Below are 21,848 nucleotides of genomic sequence, written 5' to 3'. Positions count from 1 at the left end.
CTGTACTGTAGCTAAATGGGGACATTCAGCCACACTTTGTGCTGATTAACGTGGGCTGAATGAGCCCATTGACATGAGCTCATTCAGCCCACGCGGGGCTGAGATACAGTACAGTGTCTAGATCTGGTCACGTTCATCATTGTTTGACAGTGTTTCCCATCACTACCCTAGCTGTTATTTCTGCTTAAGGCCTTGTGCATCTCACTGAGTATATTTTTGAGTCCACTTCATACTTCCACTTCAGTTGGATATAAGAATACTGTATGTCCTTGTGTAGGTTTTAAGGGCAGAAAGACCTTATTCAGAATAAAGTGAATCGGCTCACATTCTGCATTCATCCAGTCATCCACGTTTCTTTAGTTTTGGTGGATAAATAGGGGCATTTTGCTTAAGTGGAACACACTTTGCTACAGACTGAAATCTCTCCAAAACTTTTTGATGGATTTTCCCAAAGTTTTGAAAAGACATTCATGTTATTTATGAAGCCTTTGGTAAGCCCCCAGCTTTTTATTTTTTATCTTGGCAACAAAGGAATGAAATGAAATTTGCTACACCTTCAGGATGAATAGTATTTATGTTAACATCAGCTGATGGCAGTTAACCTCAATACCAGCCCTAATCAGCCAATTGCTCAGCTGACACCCTTCCAACTGGTAAATCTCATATAGAGTGCGCTATTTAAGTTGCTTTAGAGTCCTTCCAGTCGCTGCACTTTAATAGTAACTCTCCAGCTGCTCTCCCTGCTTCAGGCCCCTCATGTCTGCAGATGGCTGTGTAGCCAGGTGTAATCTCCTCTCTGAAATAATGTTAATCGAATATAGCCTTAGTTATATTCGCTGACTTTATCTAAAAGGGCATTTGAAAAGTGAAGCTAGTGCAGAAGTGCTGTAAACATGTATTCTTCCCAGTGGCCTGAAGAGGCTGATTTTTCTAGATACAAATGAAATCTGCTTATGTAAAAGTCTGTGTGATAATAAAACCTTGCTAAGCTCTGTCCTCATGAGTTTCAATTGCAAGATTCATTTAATACAGCTACATCACTATGGTCCCTGTCAGAATCACAATGAACCAAATAGCAAGACTTTCTTTTAAAAAGCAAGTTTTGGGTTGTTTTTTTTGCTACCACATGAGCAAACAGTAGTCCTGGGTTACTTAGTCACACCCACACCTGACTAATCACTTTGGGTTTCAAAGTATCAAGAGTGCAACTGTCAAACAGCAGCACATTAATCACAGTGGATATCAACTATTTAGTACAGTCTGTGGTTATGCTCAGTATTTACTGCAACTAATCAAATGTTACCCTGCAATCACGTTAGCAAGGTGTCGTCTTTATTCAACAGATAATAAGTTAAGATGGTTAAGATTTGTGACCTTTTCACTTCTGTTTTAATTGGAGAATATTAAGCGAATACTGTCAAGGACTTCAGTTATTCCCAACTCCTGCAGGGTGAACTGGGCGTAACACTGCCCATGACTCCATTAGAATTTACTGCAGCCATAGGGAATTAGAATAATTTCTGTGTAAGCTGGAATCACTGGGATCATGTTTTTTAGCATTAGTTGAAACAACATCTGTTCCTACAAATGACTCTTGTTTAAAATGTGCGTTTGAAGGTACTGACTAACAGCACTGGCCTTATTCTTTATCATTATGCGTTCATTCCCTTAGAACATTAATCCCAGGGCTATTTTCCAGTTTCTTTTCTATCAGTATGTTGTTGTTGTTGTTTTTCTGCTGGTGACAACTACTGTTAGGATGTTTGTGCTTGACCCCTATCTTGATTATGTTAAATTTACAGTGAATCTCATATTTAAGATACAGAATTAAAATGGGAAGAACATGCTAATGCAGCAGATTTGTAGCTGAACAACAAACTTCTTTGCTTTAAGCTGGATTTCCTCCAGTCTAACTCCTGAGCCTTGTCTGCTGACCTACTTGCCACCAGCAGTGTTGCTGACTTTTCTATACATACATACACCACTGGCTTAAGTTAATTCTTTGTAAAGAAGTGAAGGAAATGTTTAAAAGTTTAGCCAGAGATGAGAAGAAATTGCAAGCTGTAGTTAAACTCAGATTAAGTTGAATTAACCAATTGTTGAGTGTGACAGCCGCTGACATAGTGATGACCTCGGGTTTCTGAGACCCGCCTTGAGACTCCTTCATCCCTCCTTGATGTTTGTTTCCATGGTAACCCATTTGTGTGTATGATACCTAGCTGAAAGCATACAGGAAACATTAAAAATATATATTTGCTTGTATCTGGCTCTGACCTGAGCTTTAATTCCTGTCTGTGCTGTGATGGGCTGTGAAATTCACTAGTTAATCTCTCTCTCTTTTTTTTTTTTTTAGAAAATCAAATCAAAACAAGGCTATCCACAGTCTTTTCACAGTGAGATTTGAATGTGCAAAATATGACTCATGATACAAAAATGCATTAGCGCAGCCATATTTATTATAGTCCACTTTTGTCCTCTCTAACGGTGACAGAATATTTTTTGTTTTGCTGTTACGGCTGGGATTTTTTTCACCACTGACTGTTGTCTTGCCCGGTACATCTTTACTTTATTTTATTTACACACAGTCTTGTACAGTTAATAGAAATGTGATTTTCAATAGTGTTATACCTTATGCATAACAAATAATAGCATTTCGAATTGCTATGAGTGTAATAATGTTAGTATGTTCAGTCAGTTGGAGACTTATGAAGATCAGATTCAGTTTTCCTTGTTTCCTGTCTAAACCCTAACAGCTCAGAGTCTTTGGTGTAAAGCAAAATCCCTACAGAATCTATCCCATCATATTCTTTCCAGCACAGTACAGCAAAAACATGTTAATTTCATAATCAGTTGGTTTGACGTGTCTGTCATTCCTCTGTCCCGGTTCGTCTGTAGGAGGTCTAAGCTGCTGGGTGCCATGTTTTGTGGTCGAGCTAAGGTGAAGTTTGATTTTCAAATGTTCTGTATTTGTTTTGGACTCTCTGGTTCGGAACCTTTTTCCAATAATCTCGACACACCCTGGTTGATTTCATTTTATGGGAATTCCATGAAACCTGAGAACCTGGGTGAGCAACACAGGATGAGGTTGAGGAAAATGTTATTCTTAGTGATGCAGCACATACGAAAACAACTTTAGCCGCTTCACAAGAGCACAGCCGATGGCTCATGAGCCCTATTCTTCTCTCCTAAGAACCAGTATGAATTCCATTTAAGATGGAGCGCTGATTTATCTACAGACACGTGTCTGTTAGGCTCGGTGAAATCAACACTGGTGGTAGATTTGAGATAAAACGGCACCACAAATTCCATCTGGGTGCCATTATCCGTCACTTGAAGGCCTGGGGCTGAAAATGATGAGTGATCTTCTGCACTGAGGGGAATCAGGCGAGAACCTACTGTAACAACACAAGTCTGTTGATTCGTGACTCCACAGTGCAATGAACAAACAAACCCCCCCAGGGCTTGTTTCCTCTCAGTAAGGCAGTTTTCTAAGAAGGAGGAAGCTTTAGGCTTTCATTTAGTTTTTGAGAACTTCTCATAAACAAAAGAAGAAGTAAGATTTTTCTTTTTAAACCCTTGGTCCTTAAGTTACCTCATTGGGGATTTTTTGGTAATCAATGAAATGAAGACATCTTTTTATATGAATGGAAACTGGACTTCCTTCCCCAGAATGATTTCTGAGCTCTATGCTTGTGATTTTTGGCCTATGACTCTTAGTATGACATGTTTAATCAGTCTTTTCCCTTTTTACAAGACTTAAATATCTCAAACTGATGGATTGTCATAAATTTACTGTTAGTGCAACATGTCTATATGCTGCTGAATGGTTATGATACTGTACTGAGCCATTCATTTTTTCCTAAATATGAAGAATAAAACTAGTAATATGTATGCACTTATCTAGTAATATAACAGTTTAACTAATATAGCGCATGTAATGAGTTTGACTTTACAGTGCCACCATCTGGTCAAAATGTGTATATTTCTAATGCTATTCAACAATATCTGCTACAGCTCTAATATTCTCCTCACCTTCAGCTGAAGTTTGTAGTTAGTGTTAAATGCTAAGTGGCAACCTGAAGCATTACACATTATCAGAGCGAACATGGTCAAAATGCTAAAAATGCCCATCTACAGCTTCACAAGGGTAGCTACTGTGGCATGGTCGTTTTCTGTGTGCTTTTCTGTTTTTCAGAGAGCAAGAGTCACTTTCCAGAAATGCTCGCTCCTCCGGGTGTTGCTGTGCCATGCACACTAATCATCTCCACGGAAGGATGAGTAAGAGTTCTAAACCATGGTGGCCTTATTGGCAGATACAGAGTGAGAGCAGGCAGAGACCCAGCTTGGGGTTTCGGGATGTCTCCTTTCTATGTCATGAGAGACACAGTCAGAAAGGAGGGGGAAATCAATCGCATTATTGGCTCATTTGTATTTAATTTACACCGTCAGGTGGTGCATCTTTAGCACTGCTCAGGAAAGCATGTAAGATAACATATTATATAAAAAAGGTATTCTTTCTTACTCTTTTCTAACCACACAAGAGGAATATCTGCAGCTTACTCACCAGAACCAAATATTCACCTTTTAGACACTTAAACGCTGCAGCCCGAGAAAAGCTGTAGTTTTTTGTTTGTGATGTTTTCAGAGTAGAAGTAATTGGTCTTTTTTGTGTGTGTCTTGTGATTTAAATCTTGCCACATGGCCTTGATTATCATGATGAATATCTTTCTGTCTGATGAGCAGAGCAAGCCCAGTTTGTTATTAATTGCACGTTAGGATTAACCTTCTGCTGCACGCACAGTGCCATCTTTTGGCAAAAACGGGTTTCTACATTCTCATCCCCGGAGTTCCCAACCCTGCGTCATCTGGTTATTGTTTCCAGTGATTACTCCTGCTTAAATCTGTTTATCCAGAGTATGTAAGGACAGATGATAGTTTATTTTGGAGTGACAATGTGCACTGAGCCTGAAAGTGTCGACTTAAACTGAAACATGATTCACTTTGTCTCAGAAAACACCAGACTAATAATCATTCCTTCATTCTGGGAAATGATGCTTTAACAGATGGCAGGAGTTATTTCAGGGTAACCCATCTTGATGCATAATCAACCTCTTTCACTTCATTGAACTTTTTTTTTAAGTGCACTTTAAATTAATCTGAGTAAACTTGCAGGAAGGCAAATGAATGGAAACTACATGTACCTGTTACTAGGTGTTATATTCCTCTTTGTTTTTAGACTTAATTATTAAGTCTAAAAACATTTATAATTTATAATTATTTGATATAAAGTTAAAAAAATATATCAAATGTACTTGTTTTTAGGAAATGCCGACATAAGCACATTAAATTAAACATATTTATTTGGGACTGTAACAGCTGCTGTTTGTTTTTGTTTTTCAGAGTGGACAAGACATTCTCCAAGGCCAGAAGCTTATGGTACGTGTTCCTTCTGTAATAAATGACATTCCTTTTGTTTCAATAAGCAAACACAGCCAATTAAAGTTAGAAATCTTAAAGCTTTCTTCTGTTGATGATCAATGTCATTGACTCACACCAGCTTTGTAATTTTTAAATGTGCGAATCAATGCAGTGAGTAGAGTTAAGTAAGATGAATGAGCCTGTAAAAGTTAGAGCAGATGGGCAGCAGCGGGGAAACAGATACCCAGTCCGCCCTGCCATCTCTGCAGTGCTGGCAAGGTTGGAGTGCTGCTGCGAATGGCACATGGAGAGAGGCAGGGATCTGAGCATGCACACCTCCTGCCACTGCAGATACACGACACCATTTCTGAAAGCTTTTAGGTGTGGTGGCATGAGTGTCTGGCCCTCGTCCCCCTCTGTCTGAATGCAGCACATTAAACCGTGCTCCACCATAGTATCATCCTGCCTTCCCTCTGGAATACAAATGCAGGAGGATATCTTTTACCAGCCAGGCCTGCATTACTCAGCAGTGGCTGAGCTTGTTTGCACAGGCTGTCGTCCGGCCATCAGCTGCTGCTGCCTGAGACAGAATGATTGCACCTCTTTGTAAAGAAGAAGAGTAAACTCCGGACCAAAATAAAGATGAAGAGGAGGATCTAAAACAGGACACAAAAGCAGCACTGGAGATAAAAGACTTCTGGGTGTGAAGAGGAGGGAAGGAGGGGGAAGCAACTGACTGGATGAGGTGACGCTGCAAATAGAAAATGTGGGGCCTGCATTAGAAAGCCAAGATACGATAATACAAGTTCATCAGTCATACTCGTTTTTTGGCAATCTTCTTCAAATCAGGGAATAATTCAGCACTGCTTGAAAAATTTGGTGCAGTGTTTAAAGCTACTTTACATTAAGATCGCTGGTTATACCCAGCGGGGCAGATCATCTTTTATCAGCAACATTGGCGTTGCCTGGATAAAGCAACTGTGAAAGTGCCATCTGACAATCTTTTTTTTGAAATCAACAAGCACTGACAGTTCATGCATCCAACTGTATGTTGGACATGGCTGGAAATCTGAACTGTAAACTGTAAAAAAAAAACTGGCAGCAAAACTTTAACAGAACTCAGCAAAATGCCGTGCTCACCTTTCCGAATCGGAAGGCCAAGAAAACTCTGGTGAGTTTCTGATTGACTTGACTTTAGATAATGCTGATAAGAACTGCATGACTCCCCAGCCGATTGGGGAAACAGATTTTAATATACATACACAGGATTATCTTTATTATCCTTCTGTTGTATTCATACTGTTTACAATATAGATCCAATGATTAGGTAGAATATTCTGTAATTCATGACAGGAGAGCTGACCGGATGCATTTAATATCACTAAGTCTTAAGATGAAGTCTTTCCACACTTGCTGCTGATTAAATCTTAAATGATCATCTTTCATCTGGTCATTGTGGGTCATACACAATAAGCTCATGATCCTCAAACCCAGTTTCCACACTCTGCGGGGGAGGCTTGTAATTGGTGATAATCCTGCCTTGCTAAGCTCCCTCGATGGGACGCAATGGGAGAGAAGGGTTAGTGTGGATAATGGCTATACTGAGATGTTGTATAAGAGTATCTCTCCTCTCTCGACTGAGCACATGTGAACATACATCCAAGTAAAAAGTGCACTCTGCTCTCCTATCCCTGGAGCAGCATGGATTATTGTAGCAGGCTGTGGGTTGTATAACTCGCTGCCCATTCTTTAAAACAAACCACAGATCCCACTCTCTCATCCATGCTTCAGCTCACCTGACCTTCATGCTGGACAGGTCTGCACTTTTGAACCACCCTTAGGTGCCACTTTTACTAGCAAGAAAAAAAAAATCAAGCTAGAGAGCACTGGTCTTTGCTTGAAACGTGGAAAGAAACAAAATGAGTCTTTTATTCTTGCCCATTAAACAAGCTTTGTTTCTTGCAAAAACAGTCTTTAAATGCATCTCTTAGATTGATAAGCTTTTCACACTCATCAGCTATAGGGCAAAGCTTTATCTGCATTCTCTATAAATCTGAATTTAACATGAACATGAAAGGGATAAAATTACATTTACATATTTTTGCTCCGGCTTGCAGTGCCGTTTATTCATATAGATTGTTTCAGTGTGAGAGCTATTAGCCATAAAGATGTCTGTCTTCTCTGAATATAGTAAAACTAAATGGCATTTTCCATCCCTCCCTTATATTGCACCAAGAGAACAAAATACAGAATAAAAAAACAACAACAATAACAACTCAGCAGCCATGTCTTATGACCCAGTTCCTAAAAAAAAAATATCTATAAACCTTGTTGTAAGCAGTTCCATGTAGGAACTACTATTTTCTCTATCCTGTACTACAATTGCGAGCTGTATCAGTGTGCAAATGTACATGTGATGGGAGGCTCATGGTAGTCATTGGGTGAGGGGATGTAAACAGTCTCCGATAAATTATAATGTAGTTCAGGAGACATAAAGTAATGCCTACATGAGACTACTTGCAACAAGGTTTCAAGATGATTTTGAGTTTTTTATAAAATAAAACATTTTATAAAAAGGGGCAACTTAATCTAAAACAGTCTAGATCAATAAATAACATGAATTAAAGATAGGAAAAATGTATATATTTGATTTCAAGCTGCCCTCTTGAAATGTATAAGATGATTTTTTTCAGTATGTGAAACATGATATGCAACTTGCAGAAGTATGATTCTCGAGCTTGAGGATTTTTATATAATAATTTAATGCTCTGTATTTTTTGACCTGTTTGTTGAAGTTACCTTGTAAGCAAACTATATTAGACTTAAATTATCATTTCAATATGAGTATTTCATATGCATATTTAACAAAACGATGGAGCCTTGTTGTGTGTTTGTTGTCTTTTGGTTCCCTTATTGTTAGCCCTCTGGTGGCCAAAGTTAGTAGTGCATAGTTTTGGCACTTAATGAGCCCGTAAGTCAGGTAAACAAGTGTACTTGATGGGCATCTGTGGATGTTTTCCGCCACGGTGATCAAATCTGCTTTTTACTGTTTTATTCATTTCTTCCTTTCTGCTGAATAACCGTGCTATATATTTCCAATTGTTTGATGTGAGTTCCTATTCTATTTTTATGATGCTTTCTAAATCCTAGGCCTATTTCATCCCTGCTGTCTTTTTGGGGGAGGTTAGCTTGTAAACAGTTAAGATGTGTCATTGTAAACACTCCTCTGTTTGTGTACACTGATTTCCCAAGAGATGTCGCTCCTCATCATCGTCTGACTGTCTCCTTTGCACATGCGCTCACCGCTGCATTGTGAAAACGGTCTCGGTGTCAGCTTGCTTGTGCACGCTCATCCATGTATGTCAAGCCGAGTCGTCTGGAAAAGCAGACATACTGGGAGAGCAAACTGTCAAGGCCGATCAGACCTGACTGTTTCTCTGTGTGTCTCCTTCTGTCTGACCTAATATAGCACCAAAGTGACAACCTCACCCCTGTTTCGAACCACCTCAATCCAATCCAATTCCTAAAATGTCATCCACCATCCAGGCCCAGCAGAAGATGTCTTATAAAAACATAAAGCTCAGAACGCAGCTGGCTGCTGAAGGTTGAGACGAGTCCCAGGCAACTTTGACTTGACATTTCCCATTTTGCTTTATCTGATTCGTTGAGATTTTCAGTACTTAGTTATTCCTCCAGCGATTTTAAAGTTCACTTATTTGCTTGCAAGTTGCTTTGCTGCAGTCACACTGCATAAGACAGGAGTTTAGGTATGAAAATGGCAGGAAAGGTTTTAAAGATGTGGGGCCTGTTTATTGACAGATGTCATGCAGAAATGATGAGCTAAGCCAGTGGGAGGAGGAGGCTGACTCAAGGCTTTTCTATTCTCTTCCTTCCTTCTTTCTTTTCTTTCCCAGGCCTAACAACTCTTGCATGATCGGAAGTTTTGCGAACAAATTCCTGATTGATAGGATATTTGTACACAGATAAAACCGTATGAAGTTAGGTGTCATGGACTACACTAGTAAGTCCAATATGTCAAGCACAAAAGAGCATAAAAGGACACTAGAGTGACCTTCTGTTGTAGAAAAGGCACATCTGCCTGATTGTGATTTCCCAGAGGGCTTGTTTCTAAGGAAATCTGCACAGTGACATTGTTAGAGATAAGGAAGCTGAAAATCAGGACTCATTGGTAGAGAGAACATCCTTTATTCAATACCAACTGCTATACCTGGCCTTTTATTGCCAACTGAATAGGGCTAGCTATGAGGGAAAGTGTAGACTCAAGAGAAAGAGCCTCCTCGTGCATCAGATTCCACAGACATCTTAACAGATTTATTTCGTCTGTAGCTTTTGATTTAACAAAGGATTTGAACCTTTTGAAGTTTTCAGCATATATATATATATATATATATATATATATATATATATATATATATATATATATATTTTTTTTTTTTTTTTTACCACCATTTGTGTTCTAGTTTCTTATTAGGAACTGCTGATTAGGATTTCCTTATCTGCCTTTCTGTATAAAAGGTCTTTTAGAGGAACAGTTCCCTGGGGAATGGAAAGCTTCTCAGACTTATCTGCTTTTTAAATTTTGCCCAGTATTTGCTTGGCACCAGAAACCGGTTCGCAAAACAGATTAGGGAAATTCATATGTTTATTTTTGTTACTTCCTTCTGGCACACAGATTAAGACACAAAGCTGACTCATAAGATCGTTTGAATTATGTTACATATTTTTTTAACATAACCTCCAGCAAAATAACATATTTTTTTCCAAGCAAGTCAGAAAGTCAGATCTTTTCATCTGGAAAAATTGCCTCTGAGTGAGAAATGACTTTACACCAGAGATAATCATCCTGCCATTTGTTTGAGTAGTTCAAATCAGTTTAAGGGGGTAGGGGAGGGTGTCCTTAGGAACACAGCCATTTCCAAGGACTGTTTCTGTTGTAATTCCTTGTGTCTCTGGCTGTTGGAGGACTTGTGTGTGCATTTGAGCAGGTCAAGTTACTTCTGTGCTGTACTACTCTTCTTTATCATCAGTGTTATATTGATATATGAGAAACAATATATCACGGCAGAATGTGGTTGTTGGGTCTGTGTCATACATTTATATGGATATAAATTTACAAAGACGTATGGTGCAGTTGATAAATGACTTGTGCTGTGAGATTGTAAACTGTGTGCACAAATTAAATGAGATCAAACCTCTGGCTTTAACTATTGTCATCACAAAAAGACACGTTGTATATTATCTGCTGTGTACCAAGCAGCAGTTCAGCAAACTTGTGAAGATACAGGAATATATAATCAAAATGAACTGAGCTTATGTTTCCCTCAAGCTTTTTGCAAATACCAAAAATATAGTCCTTTAACAAGACAACTTATAATTGCATAAGGATAAAATTGCAGAGCTGCGTAAGGACTTAAGGACCACGTACAGGATTATGCCTCAGGAACAGAGTGTAACTCCTGTGTTTTCTCTTCGCTTATTTTTGTGTTCATTTGTGACCTTTAACTTTTAGGTTTTGACTTTTATATCTTTAGTTTTATTTCAGTCTGAGTACCCCCAAACTACTTCGTTATATCCCAGAAACAGTTGTGGTTTGGGTTACAGTAGAGCTTTTTACAACATTAACCACATTAGAAGATTCTCCTTCATTTTCTGGGTTAACAGGATGACTCGTCCACACAGTTAATGACACATGAGACAATTTGACTAGAAATGTTTTTGTCAACCATCACAAACAAATGTAATTCATGAGAAAATCTGTTTGTCTTGAAATACATTTAGAATAGGATGTTTTTTTTTTTTTACATGCTCAGTATTTTTTATAACACAGTATGCTCTGTGTTGGTTCAAAGATACTATGATATCTGAATCCAACATTAATATAGCAGCAAGCAGCTATTTGCTCATTAGATACTTAATGGAGCATCTTTCACAGAAAATGATGTCACACTGTTCTGGTTTTTTTTGCTGTTTTACGTTTTTATGGCCGACTCATCCATATGTGCATGTTAGTGGATCTGAGTTAATGTGAGTACCTGGAAATGTGTTGGCATTCATCAAATTTATAAAGATACTAAGGTTGACCTCTTACAGCACATTTGGAAAGTAAAACAGCAAAGCTTAGTGTGAGAGTTTCTGCTGTTGTTTTGTTATTCTCTGCTCTCTGTTCCATCCTAGGGATGTATTATGAAACCAGATTATTGGCTTAGAGGGCTATGTTGAGCTTAAAGTCAGAGTTTCCTGTGTCACGAAAGTAGCTTTCCTTTTATCTGACTATATCGCTGCGGTAACTTATGCTGAACATGTGTTTAAATCTAAAAACAGCTGGAAAACCTTTTAGCAGATTCTTTCATTTACAGCATGTTTTAATTGCAACATATATTATCTCCTGGGGCAATATATTTTATATAAACATCATCATAGGAGTTTGCATGTATTAATTTAATGAAGCAGAAAATGGATAGCTATCATTATTCCTAATTCTAATCTGCTGCTAATTCTCTTTTACACTGCTAGAGTTGCAGAACACAACACACCAAAATCACCTGTTCAAGCAACAAAATGCCCAAAACTTCACTTTGACAACAAACTAAAGCAATTTCTACGTGTCCTTAGGCTCAAACATTAGGCTATGGTACAGTAACATGTAATGTTTCAGAGCTCTAATGTGCATCTAGACCTTAGAAATAAACAGCAGCACAGAGAGCCAAACTTGGCAATAAAGCTGTTAACTTGAATTAGAATGTTTATTTTACCACTCTGTGCAATAAGGTGCAAGATTAACAATTTTCTGCAGCATTAATCTTATCATCATCATCTGATAATGTCTGATTGGAGCAGGCTGCGCTCACGGGGATCGTTTCATGTGGAAGAGTCACACGACCTTGCAAAGGGCCCGTGGTTTTTGTGAGCCTGAAGCAGAAAGCCCGGCTTAACAGACAAAGTCGTTAGCTACCGTTCTGCTAACCACGTTCTCCAACTGTTGTTATAAGTTTTGTTGAGCAAGCTAACACAGAGAAAGCCTGGCTGAGCTGAACTTTGTTTGTAGTATACCCCTCTAGTGTGGAAGTTAAGGCAAGGTTGAAGTTAAGAAGTGCAGTGAAAATACTTCTCAACAAGCATGATTTATGATGTCAATAATAATAATCTAAAAGGAAACAACCTAATACTTGACAAAAAAAACAAACAAAAAAACACCTCCCTACTTCATTTGTCACTCAAAAAACAAAAAAAGAAAAACAGCTATTAGCCCTTGCCCTTTTTTGTGAGTTGCAAATGAAGTAAGGAGGTGTGGCTCACGCTGGCCGAAGACGGGAGTGCTCTAATGAAACATCCAGCTCTGAATGTTGTATACGTACATCACCTTTAAGAAAGACTATGTTATTATTATAATTAGGTCATATTTACTGTTTACTCTGCATCTAACTGGGACACTTAAGCACAAAGAGTTTCATGTCAGGGGAGAATAACAACTTGAATAAGCTTACATCTCATAGCAGCTTTATTCCCCCACCCTCTAATATAACCTCATTACCCACTTAAAATGCTGTATAATTATTGAACCACATCACAATCATAGTCACAGTAGGGTTCTGTAGAGGTATACTGCAGAGATATCATTATAGCGATGGAAAGTTTCCTCAAAGTTGAGTTGCACTTGGCACTCCTACTTTGCCTTGCAAACAAATTATGTGCTTGATTAAACAGCCAATTTGTTTAAGAGTGATGGGAGGCAGGGTTTAACATATCCAAAAACAGCACGAGAACACATCCGACATTGTGCCGCAGGAACTCTGATGAAGGATTTCTGATAGACTTTGATTCTCAGCTTTTGGATTTAATATTATATCACAACAACTGATTCTTACAAGACGCCACATGGGAGACTAGGACTATTGTGGAGGTGCGCACCATTATAATATATTTCTTTGCAGCCCTCCATAACAGTCCCAGTTTCTCATGTGGCCACTTGGGAAAATTCATTGCCCGCTTCTGTTTTACCAGTTAACACAGCTGATGGAGTAAAACATTTGACATAATTCACCACTGAACACACTGAACTGTATTATATATTTAATATTAATATCTATGTAGACAGTCTGTTGGAGATATGCCTTCAGTTATTCGTTCAGTGCTGTACTTCTTACAGCTCAGTGCTGTTTACAGTCCCTGCCCGCCCTCCTGTTCTACCCCCCTGAGGTCGACCACCACTAATTAAATCGCAACCTGTGGGAGACATACTTGTTATGCATAAATAACAATTAATTCAAATTTCCGAAGAGCAGCCATCTTGCCTGCTGGAGACCTCAGACGTGTAACTGATGTGAAATGCTTCTGTGATTAAACCTTTAGCTAGCCTTTTAGGTCACTAGCAGGTCACACGTTGCCTCCCACACACATCATACAGATTACATTCTTAGCTGCTTGCAGGGCATACTTTGCTAAGCATGGTGATGCACATTTAAATTATAAGAAGTTTAATATTTTGTTGTATAAATAGAAATATTAATAGAATAATGAAACCTGCATCAGGAATAATGAACATCCTGTGGGATTTACAGGATTCACTTAGCTCTGGGATTATTTGATTTTATGTCTCAAAGGATTTTGGATTATTATCAAACTCTTCTTGGTTGAAAAATAGCTCAAAGTGAGATTGGAAGAGAGAGGGCGTGGAAGATGAGGACATTTTTTAGCGCAGCAGCAATTCTCAGAGGATATGATATGGGGGTAGGAGAGCAGTGACCACAGGCCATTTCAGCGGCTAATGGGATGGGAATCTATTGCAGTTTGGGTCACTTACAGGGTATTTACTGATTCTGCTGAGGATGCTGAAGCAGAAAAGATGCAGTCAATTTAAAAACAACTATCACTGTCCACAGCAGATTTAAAAAAAAAAAAAAAAAAAGCTCTTTGTGGCTATAAATTTTTTCCAGTTCTACTATTTTCTTTGTCAGTATTTGGTGTTCAATTATGTCTCAAGCTGTCATTGTAAATGCATATGCCCTTCATCTGATTGAAATCTGATCGAATAATCTGTGTTAACTTCATGGTAATCAGATTTTAAGCGGGGCATTTAAGCAGTATCTGCTCTTATCGGATAATTCGCAACAAAGCTGTCACATTCCACATTTTCATTTTTTTTTTACCTACACCCCAGGTCACTGGGACCTTTAAAAAAAAAAAGAACCAGATTTTCTTCACTTAAGCGTTAAGAAGAGAAAGAGATATTAGTGTCACAGTTCGAAAGAGCATCTCAGCAGATTATTGGTAATCTGGACATTTTTCAAAGTTTGTATTAATGATATAATAGACTTCGCTCTTTTCTCTTTTTTTAACCCAAGAAGCTTTTCGAGTTGAGAGGATTATTTGTTTTTATCACAATACACAGCTCTTAATGGTTCACAGTATGATGAATGTGCTGTAATCCTTTATTATCTCTTCATGTCTGACACACACACACACACGCACACACCGTTTGGTAGTTCAGGTTTACACTTTGAAAAGCTAAGTAATGGAACAATAGATTGACACTCCTCTGCATTAAAGTATTATTTAGCAGGGATTTATCTGTCTATTGATGACATTAGTCGGAGGTCTGCTGGGAACTGTGGATGTCAGCTAAGTGATGGAAACACACATGTATCTGGGGATTAAATGAGACTCATTACAGTAATTAAAAACCTTTCCACACATGTTTTCTCATCCTGCACAATGAGTGTTGGGGGAGGCTACGATGTCTGCTCATCTCTGGGTGCTTAATGTTGAACATAATCACCTTGTTCAAGTCCTATGATAATGAACATGAATGTGCATGTGGGTGGGTTTTTTTTTTCATGTGTAGCTTACGTTGGTTGCCACAGCAACAGCCCGAGCAGGCTTGTGAGGCAGTGTGGGGATAGAAGACAACCCCCTTTACCCTAACAATCTATGCTTTCTCTTTTTGACTGCAGACTTCAGTAGTTCTCAGTTGAATGGGAGGGGGGGGTCTCCTTCTTTGGAAGGGGGATAAGGGAGATTGTAAGTGGTATTGGTTGGGGGGTTGGTGGGTGTTAGTGTCGAGTGTAGGTTTTGGAGTATCGGGTTGTGTGTGAGAGCTGCAGAGCGGACAAAGAGGGTGGAGATGGAGGAAGTGGCAACTAAAGCGTGCACGTGTGTGTGTGACTGGGTGGGAGGAGGGAGAGTGAGGGAGGAGAATCGGAGAGGATGCTCACTGGGAGTGTGCGATAGTCTAAAGAGCTGAGCGTGAGGCCAGCAGGTGAACGACTGATGAGAATCAGCGAGTGATCGGGCTGGAGCTGGAGAATTAAGAATAATAAGAGCGAGAGAGCGAGAGAGTGAGAAAAGTACGAGGGAGAGAGAAGCTTAACTCTGGAAGGAGCGTGGACGGTGAGTTATCCGTCCGAGTGCCGGTCACTGGCTTGACTTCCCGGGGAGCGCCAAGTGTACAGCTGCCACACCACTGTGTGAGTAAGTTTCCTGCTCTGCTCCATGCAGGACATCAGTTTGCTCAGATGACACACAGGGACTTCTTCACACGGCTGATTTTTGTGCTGCATTGCCAACCAGCTGGGGTGTGTTATGTAATTTGTTGTGGTGTTGGGATAAGGCTGTGGCTTTATGCTGCAAACTGATCCGCAGGACGGCTTACATGGTAGTCCTACATAGAACCGAGCAGGTGTCCGCGAGCAGCAGCATGTTATTTGTGCTGCCCCACATGCTTATGATGAAGGACAAGTTCGTGCTGGACATTTGTTGGACTTTACCCTCATGCATGTTATTGTGATACTTTTCTGGAGTGGTGTATGCATATTATAAATTCCCAGTACACTGTCTTTTGTAGAATAATAAGGTGTGCACAATATGACTCCTATAGGGAGACATATGCTTCTAGTATTACCTAGATTTTTTTTGGGACTATACATTTTGCTTAAACCATTCATTCATTTTGTATAATTAAATATGTGTGTGTGTGTGTGTGTGTGTGTGTGTGTGTGTGTGTGTGTGTGTGTGTGTGTGTGTGTGTGTGTGTGTGTGTGTGTGTGTGTGTGTGTGTCCTGACGATCTATTGAGCATTAGTTCTAATTAAGAGTTCAGGACAGCTGATGCCTTTTCCTATATTGTTCTCCCTTGGGAGAGCTCTTCGTGTGAGCCTGTTGAGAAAGAGCTTAGAAATATTCCAGTTTCATTTGCTGCAGGACTTTTCTTGATTGAAGACTCACTTGTTGTGTAATAGCAGGGTGGCAGCAGGGTGTACTAATGATTCATGCTCTGTTTTCTTCACCTAAATTTGAATGTGAGTGCTCTCAGGGCATGTGAAACCCGATTTCCATCTCAGCCAGTGTCCCTCTTGAGCAGCTCCGACCTCAGCATCCGACCATCCACTGCAGCTCCATACATTCACTCAGATAACTGAATACTTTGTCAGCACAGTCAGCCACATTATCTCTTTGAGAAATGACAATTTTTTTAAAGAGTGTTCCATTTTGTCCCCTGGAGTTGTTGAGGGCGTAGAGTAATACTTCTCTGCTTGCGGAGTGTCGTGCCTTTCGGCTGCTGGGGTACGCCGCACCCTGAACATATTTCATCGTAGCTGCCGTATCCTACTTTAATAATCGCCGGCAGACATACACATAATTCATGATATTATCGCTGATTCGTGATCAGTTCAGATTTTCTTCTGTGATGATTAATCGCTGTACGCATATGAAAGAGACTGAAATAAATTGCAGAAATTAAAAGGCTGCTGTGGAAACTGACCAGTTGTCGGTGTCAATACAGCACCATATTCATCAGAGGTATTGATCAGTCATCATGCTGAGAGAAAGCTGTTCTGGTAGAGATATTGAGTTTAGAACAAAAGATGTGTCACATTAGTATTGTTCAGTGTGTCGTTCTTCTGGATTAGAGATGCTTTTGTTTTGATAAATGTGAAAGTATTGGTCTTGTTCCCTGAGACCCCTGAGGTGTCTGTGAGGTAGATTGTGTGATAAAAGAAAAGGTGAAATCTTTTGGAAGTTATTGTTTCTTATACCATAAACAGCAAAGAAATCATGGGGTTTGTGTCAGATGTAACTTAGCTATAAAATTTGATACTGTTCAACAGATTTCAACCGCGATGACTATGACGCTGCAGATCAAACAAACCAGTTGGAAAACAGGATTTTGAAATTTAATATCAATTAAAAACTGATGTATTATTACTTCCTGATGTAAATTAGACCTTATTTTGTTGTCAGGTTGGAATGTGCTTCACTTAAAGAGCGATGTAACAGTAACCTAATTTCAAAAAGGTGACTTTACACCACTACAAGTACCTCGTACACTCCATACGACTTTTTTTTCTTGCCTAAAGAGATCAACAACATTTCCTGAGGCATTACCTTTTGTTGTCCTCTTGCTTGATCTCAAACTGGGTGACCTTTTCTGACCGAATGTTCTCTTCCATCTGTCTGATTTTAGGAAACAAGATGGGAGTGACCCCCGAATTTCTGCAACTCTAGAGCCCCAGCTGCTCCAGCCTAAGCTCCCATTCACCACCTCACCATTTCAAAAGGTAGGACTGGGGAAATTGAGTTTGCACTTTGACCGCTGACCTATATTAAAGACCTCTGTGTGACCCCCTCATTCTTTGATCTTTTTAACGTGTCTCAGCTGATCTTGTCTCCACACTTGCTTTTGTCTGGATGCACTTGCTCAGTGTTCTTGTGATGTGTTAGACCCAGTTTCATGGCGTGTTACTTTGATTTCTATCCTTGCTTTCTTTTGTGTAACTTGTGGTATTAAAGCACACAGAGCTCTGTGTCTGGATGATTATGTTTGACTGATTCAATTAATAGAAATCTATTTTTAGAAGGAAATTGTCAGCCGGATGCTGACCATTTTTAAATTGAAGCCTAACAAGCCTGATTCCATCAGAGCAAACAAATCAAAGCCTGAATGAGTCATTTTTAAATCAAAACACTAGCTTCTTCACGTCCATCATCATCCATGAGGTGTAACCTAATTGGAATGTCAATTATGCATGATAACACTGAGTGGGGCTCAATTATTACACAGTTGTTTTATGCTTTCCTGAGCCTTGCTTATTTTCCTCTGGGTTTTCATAAGGCTAAGCTTCAGTGTGAAGATTTGTGCTCTTCCATTTCTTTAATGCCTGCGGTTTATTAGCTGTCATGTCATTTTCAGATTCATCACATTCAGCTTGCCTCCTGTTCACTAAAGCATTTTTTTGCCTTTATGAATCAGCTATACTAGAACTGATATTCTTTCTTTCAGCAAAAATGGTTTGAGGAAATACTAAATTGCTGTTATTGAAGGTGTAGGAAAAAGGGCCAAAAGTGAAAATGAAATAGGAGGAAATAATTTCAATAAATCTGTTTAGACTGTCACGTCCGTAGCAAATCTATTTTGCTGTCAGAATCTTTATGCTTACCTTTAGCACTTCTGTGATTGATGTGAAAACCTGGCAGAGATATTTTGGGATCTTAGAAACTGAATAGCTCCTAGCTCCTCGGTGATTAAACGACAGGAACAGTGTCACTCGTGTCGGATTGCTTTCAAAAGATCCCTCGCACTTTGGAACGGGCTTACAGTTTTCACAATCTGCCTTCATCTGGGGAAAGCAGGGAGAGTAGGAAGAGAAAGGGATTAAGAATTCAGGAATTCAGAGATTGGATTGCTGAAACCATCATTCCTGATCCTTGCAGCATGCACCATCTGTAGGTAAAACAGACTTACCAGTTAGTCGAACATTTTGTTTGACACTTACACATTTAAGGATAGCAACTCCCTTTTTGCACATTTTAATTGAGGAGAAAGTAGAAAAAGGGAAAGCATGGAAAGAGTTTTAGGGACAGCGTGGTAATGTGGTGTGCTGTAGTACAACAAGGGCTCAGTGGAGCAAGACTCCGAGGAGTGTATCACTTTAATTAGAGCCCTGCGAAAAGCAGGTCAATCTGCAATTAACCCCATCAGCTCTTATGGCCATTGCCTGATTCAAACTGAACTGTCCTATTAATAATCTTGCAGATTTCTTAGAGATGTAATGCAAAACTCTAAAAGTGATAGTTTTCAAATTTTGGTGGCAGAAACGGCCGAGATAAAAAAAAAAACTAAAAAAAACAACTAACTGAAACATCCTACTCACCAGAACCGTAGTGCTTAAAGAAATAAGTGTATTAGTATACCAAAACCAAGAGTTGAAATAATCATGAACTGTTGTCCACTGCTCTTGGAAAGGGTTGCATGAGTAATTATGGGTGAGCTTTCTAATGAAAACATGTTTATGTCATTTACAACCTTTTTTTACTGATTTGTTACACCAGTCAGGGTGACTTTTTACAGAGCTCTGTAAATTTGAGATGTCAGGAAATATCTTTAATGGCCCTGGAATGAAAATGCAGAACAAAGAACCAGACTTCATGTGAATTTCACATTCACGTGTATCCATCTGATCCACTTCATGGAGCTGGTTGAAGTTTTAATGAGCTCTGCGAGGATGTACGGCGTTGCAGCTGATAAGTCAAGAGGAGCAAGAGGAAGCCTCTTTAATTTGTCTCTTGTCATAATGGCGATCCTATTAGCTCTCATAATGAAAGGTCTGAGCTCTACACCTGCACTGTGTGTGCTAGCTTGGCTCCCTGGGGATCCCCTCATCGCCTTCTCTTTGTCAATTTCTGCAAAAATGAGATGTCTTGTTTTTCATCAAAAGATTGTTCCTTTTTATTACTTTCATTCTACCATTGGTTTGCATAGTTTTCTAATATCTACTTTATGCTATATCCTGATTCTAGTGTAATAGGTGATCTGTAAACAGGACATAGTTGCAGCTGTTGTCTGTGACCGTAGAACGGTTGGACTCCACCTCTTGCCACCTGTCAGCCTAAGCCAGGATACAGATAGTAGTAAAGACAGAGGTGGTTGGTATAAAATTTGGAGTTCTTCCTGCAATGCTTTTGAGAGATAGAGAGCGACAAAGAGGGATCAGCAGAAGGCTAGACACCTCCAGCTTCAGTCAGAGGATTACTTCTCAGCTTTAAGCAATAGCAGGTTTGCCTGCAACCTGAGACATAAACTTGCAGATAATCTTGTATGCTCAGAGCACACACTGGGAGAGTCTGTGGATCTTGTCACCAACTTTGTCTGATCCAACACTTTGTCAGTGATGCTTGCAAACAGCGGCGATGCAGCTAGGATTTTGCCATTTCAGAAAGGCACAGCAGTCATGGAGCGTTTAATCCAAATCTGCTGAAGTCAGTGACACTGGGACATCTTTGAAGCTGCAGGACTTTTTGTCAAGGAGAATTAAAAATGGCTAAAAATATTGACAAACACAACTATGCTCCAATGGTGACAAAGACACACTGGAAGAAACCCAGCAATGTAAGTAGCTTTATTTTAGGAACATGCTGCATACAAAACATCAACAAATGACAGACAAAGTGGAGAGGACGCCTTTAAGTTAAGGCACAGACAGTCACTCCAAACTAATGACATATCTATCTATATATCTATATCTATCTATATCTATATCTATCTATATCTATATATATATATATATATATATATATATATATATATATATATATATATATATATATATATATATATATATATATATATATATATATATATATATATATATATATATATATATATATATATATATATATATGAGAGAGAGAGACATTTATAGCACACTTGTTTTTGTTCAAGCCCAAAGATAATATCTAGCAAAGCAGTTCTCATACTCATAATCCATCTTATGTGTATAGATTTATGAGTCTTATAACACTTACTTCTCATACTATTTATTGAAAGTAACACAATTCATATTCAAGTTATACTTATTGTTATGTTCCGTGAGTATAATGCGAAAGCTCCCACTTTTATGAATAAATCATAGTAAATTTATAAGTCTTATTAGACATAATATTTGCATTTGTTTTCCATATGGGAATCTCTGGCTAAACCCAGAGCTATTTACTTTCAGGGTTTGTGGCGGACTATTGTTTGCACATGGTGGAGGACTTTACTCACAGTCACACTAAAGCCAAGACACGATTGCTCTGTACACAAAGTGTTTGACTTTGTCAGGCTTTACTGGCTGAACTTTTCAGCCTTTTACTTAATTACCGAAAACCAATATGTCCACGGACAATTGTTTTTCATCATTTTTTGCAATATTTATTGTCATTATGCTCACATGACATATGCGATTTGGAATGTGATGTCGTTCTAAAGAAAGGGGTCGATTTTTCATTTTCCTGTCGGTCACACGTGACGGTGAGATGTGACAAGATCATGTTCTGCAATAAGGTAACATGTTTATTAAAATAAATATGAGCTTAGACGTTGGCTGTTTTAAAAGTGGTGGGAACATCTGGCTAAGAATGTGTAATTTACCAGCT

General features: G+C 39.0%; 1 protein-coding gene across 13 annotated transcripts in view; it reads left to right on the top strand.

Annotated features, from left to right (window-relative positions):
* Positions 1-21,848, top strand: part of LOC147306137 (rap1 GTPase-activating protein 1-like) — a 44,894-nt gene that overhangs the window by 7,496 nt on the left and 15,550 nt on the right. For 5 of the 13 annotated variants that reach the window (XM_086276379.1, XM_086276380.1, XM_086276385.1 and 2 more), the window contains exons 2-3: positions 5,401-5,436; positions 17,899-17,992. In XM_086276379.1, coding sequence (XP_086132505.1) covers positions 5,401-5,436; positions 17,899-17,992 — 130 coding nt within the window. Of the gene's footprint in view, positions 1-5,400; positions 5,437-5,790; positions 6,590-15,643; positions 15,907-17,898; positions 17,993-21,137; positions 21,757-21,848 lie in introns of those variants that run through there. The other 8 variants (XM_086276388.1, XM_086276384.1, XM_086276387.1 and 5 more) reach the window with 5 other exon arrangements.

The sequence above is a fragment of the Aulonocara sp. 'chitande type north' Nkhata Bay genome, linkage group LG20 (assembly GCF_057382095.1).
Source record: "Aulonocara sp. 'chitande type north' Nkhata Bay isolate Kocher_YH1m ecotype deep benthic linkage group LG20, A_spYH_male_GT1.1, whole genome shotgun sequence".
In the NCBI taxonomy this organism is placed as follows: domain Eukaryota; kingdom Metazoa; phylum Chordata; class Actinopteri; order Cichliformes; family Cichlidae; genus Aulonocara; species Aulonocara sp. 'chitande type north' Nkhata Bay.
This window is presented reverse-complemented; position numbering and strand designations above follow the sequence as displayed.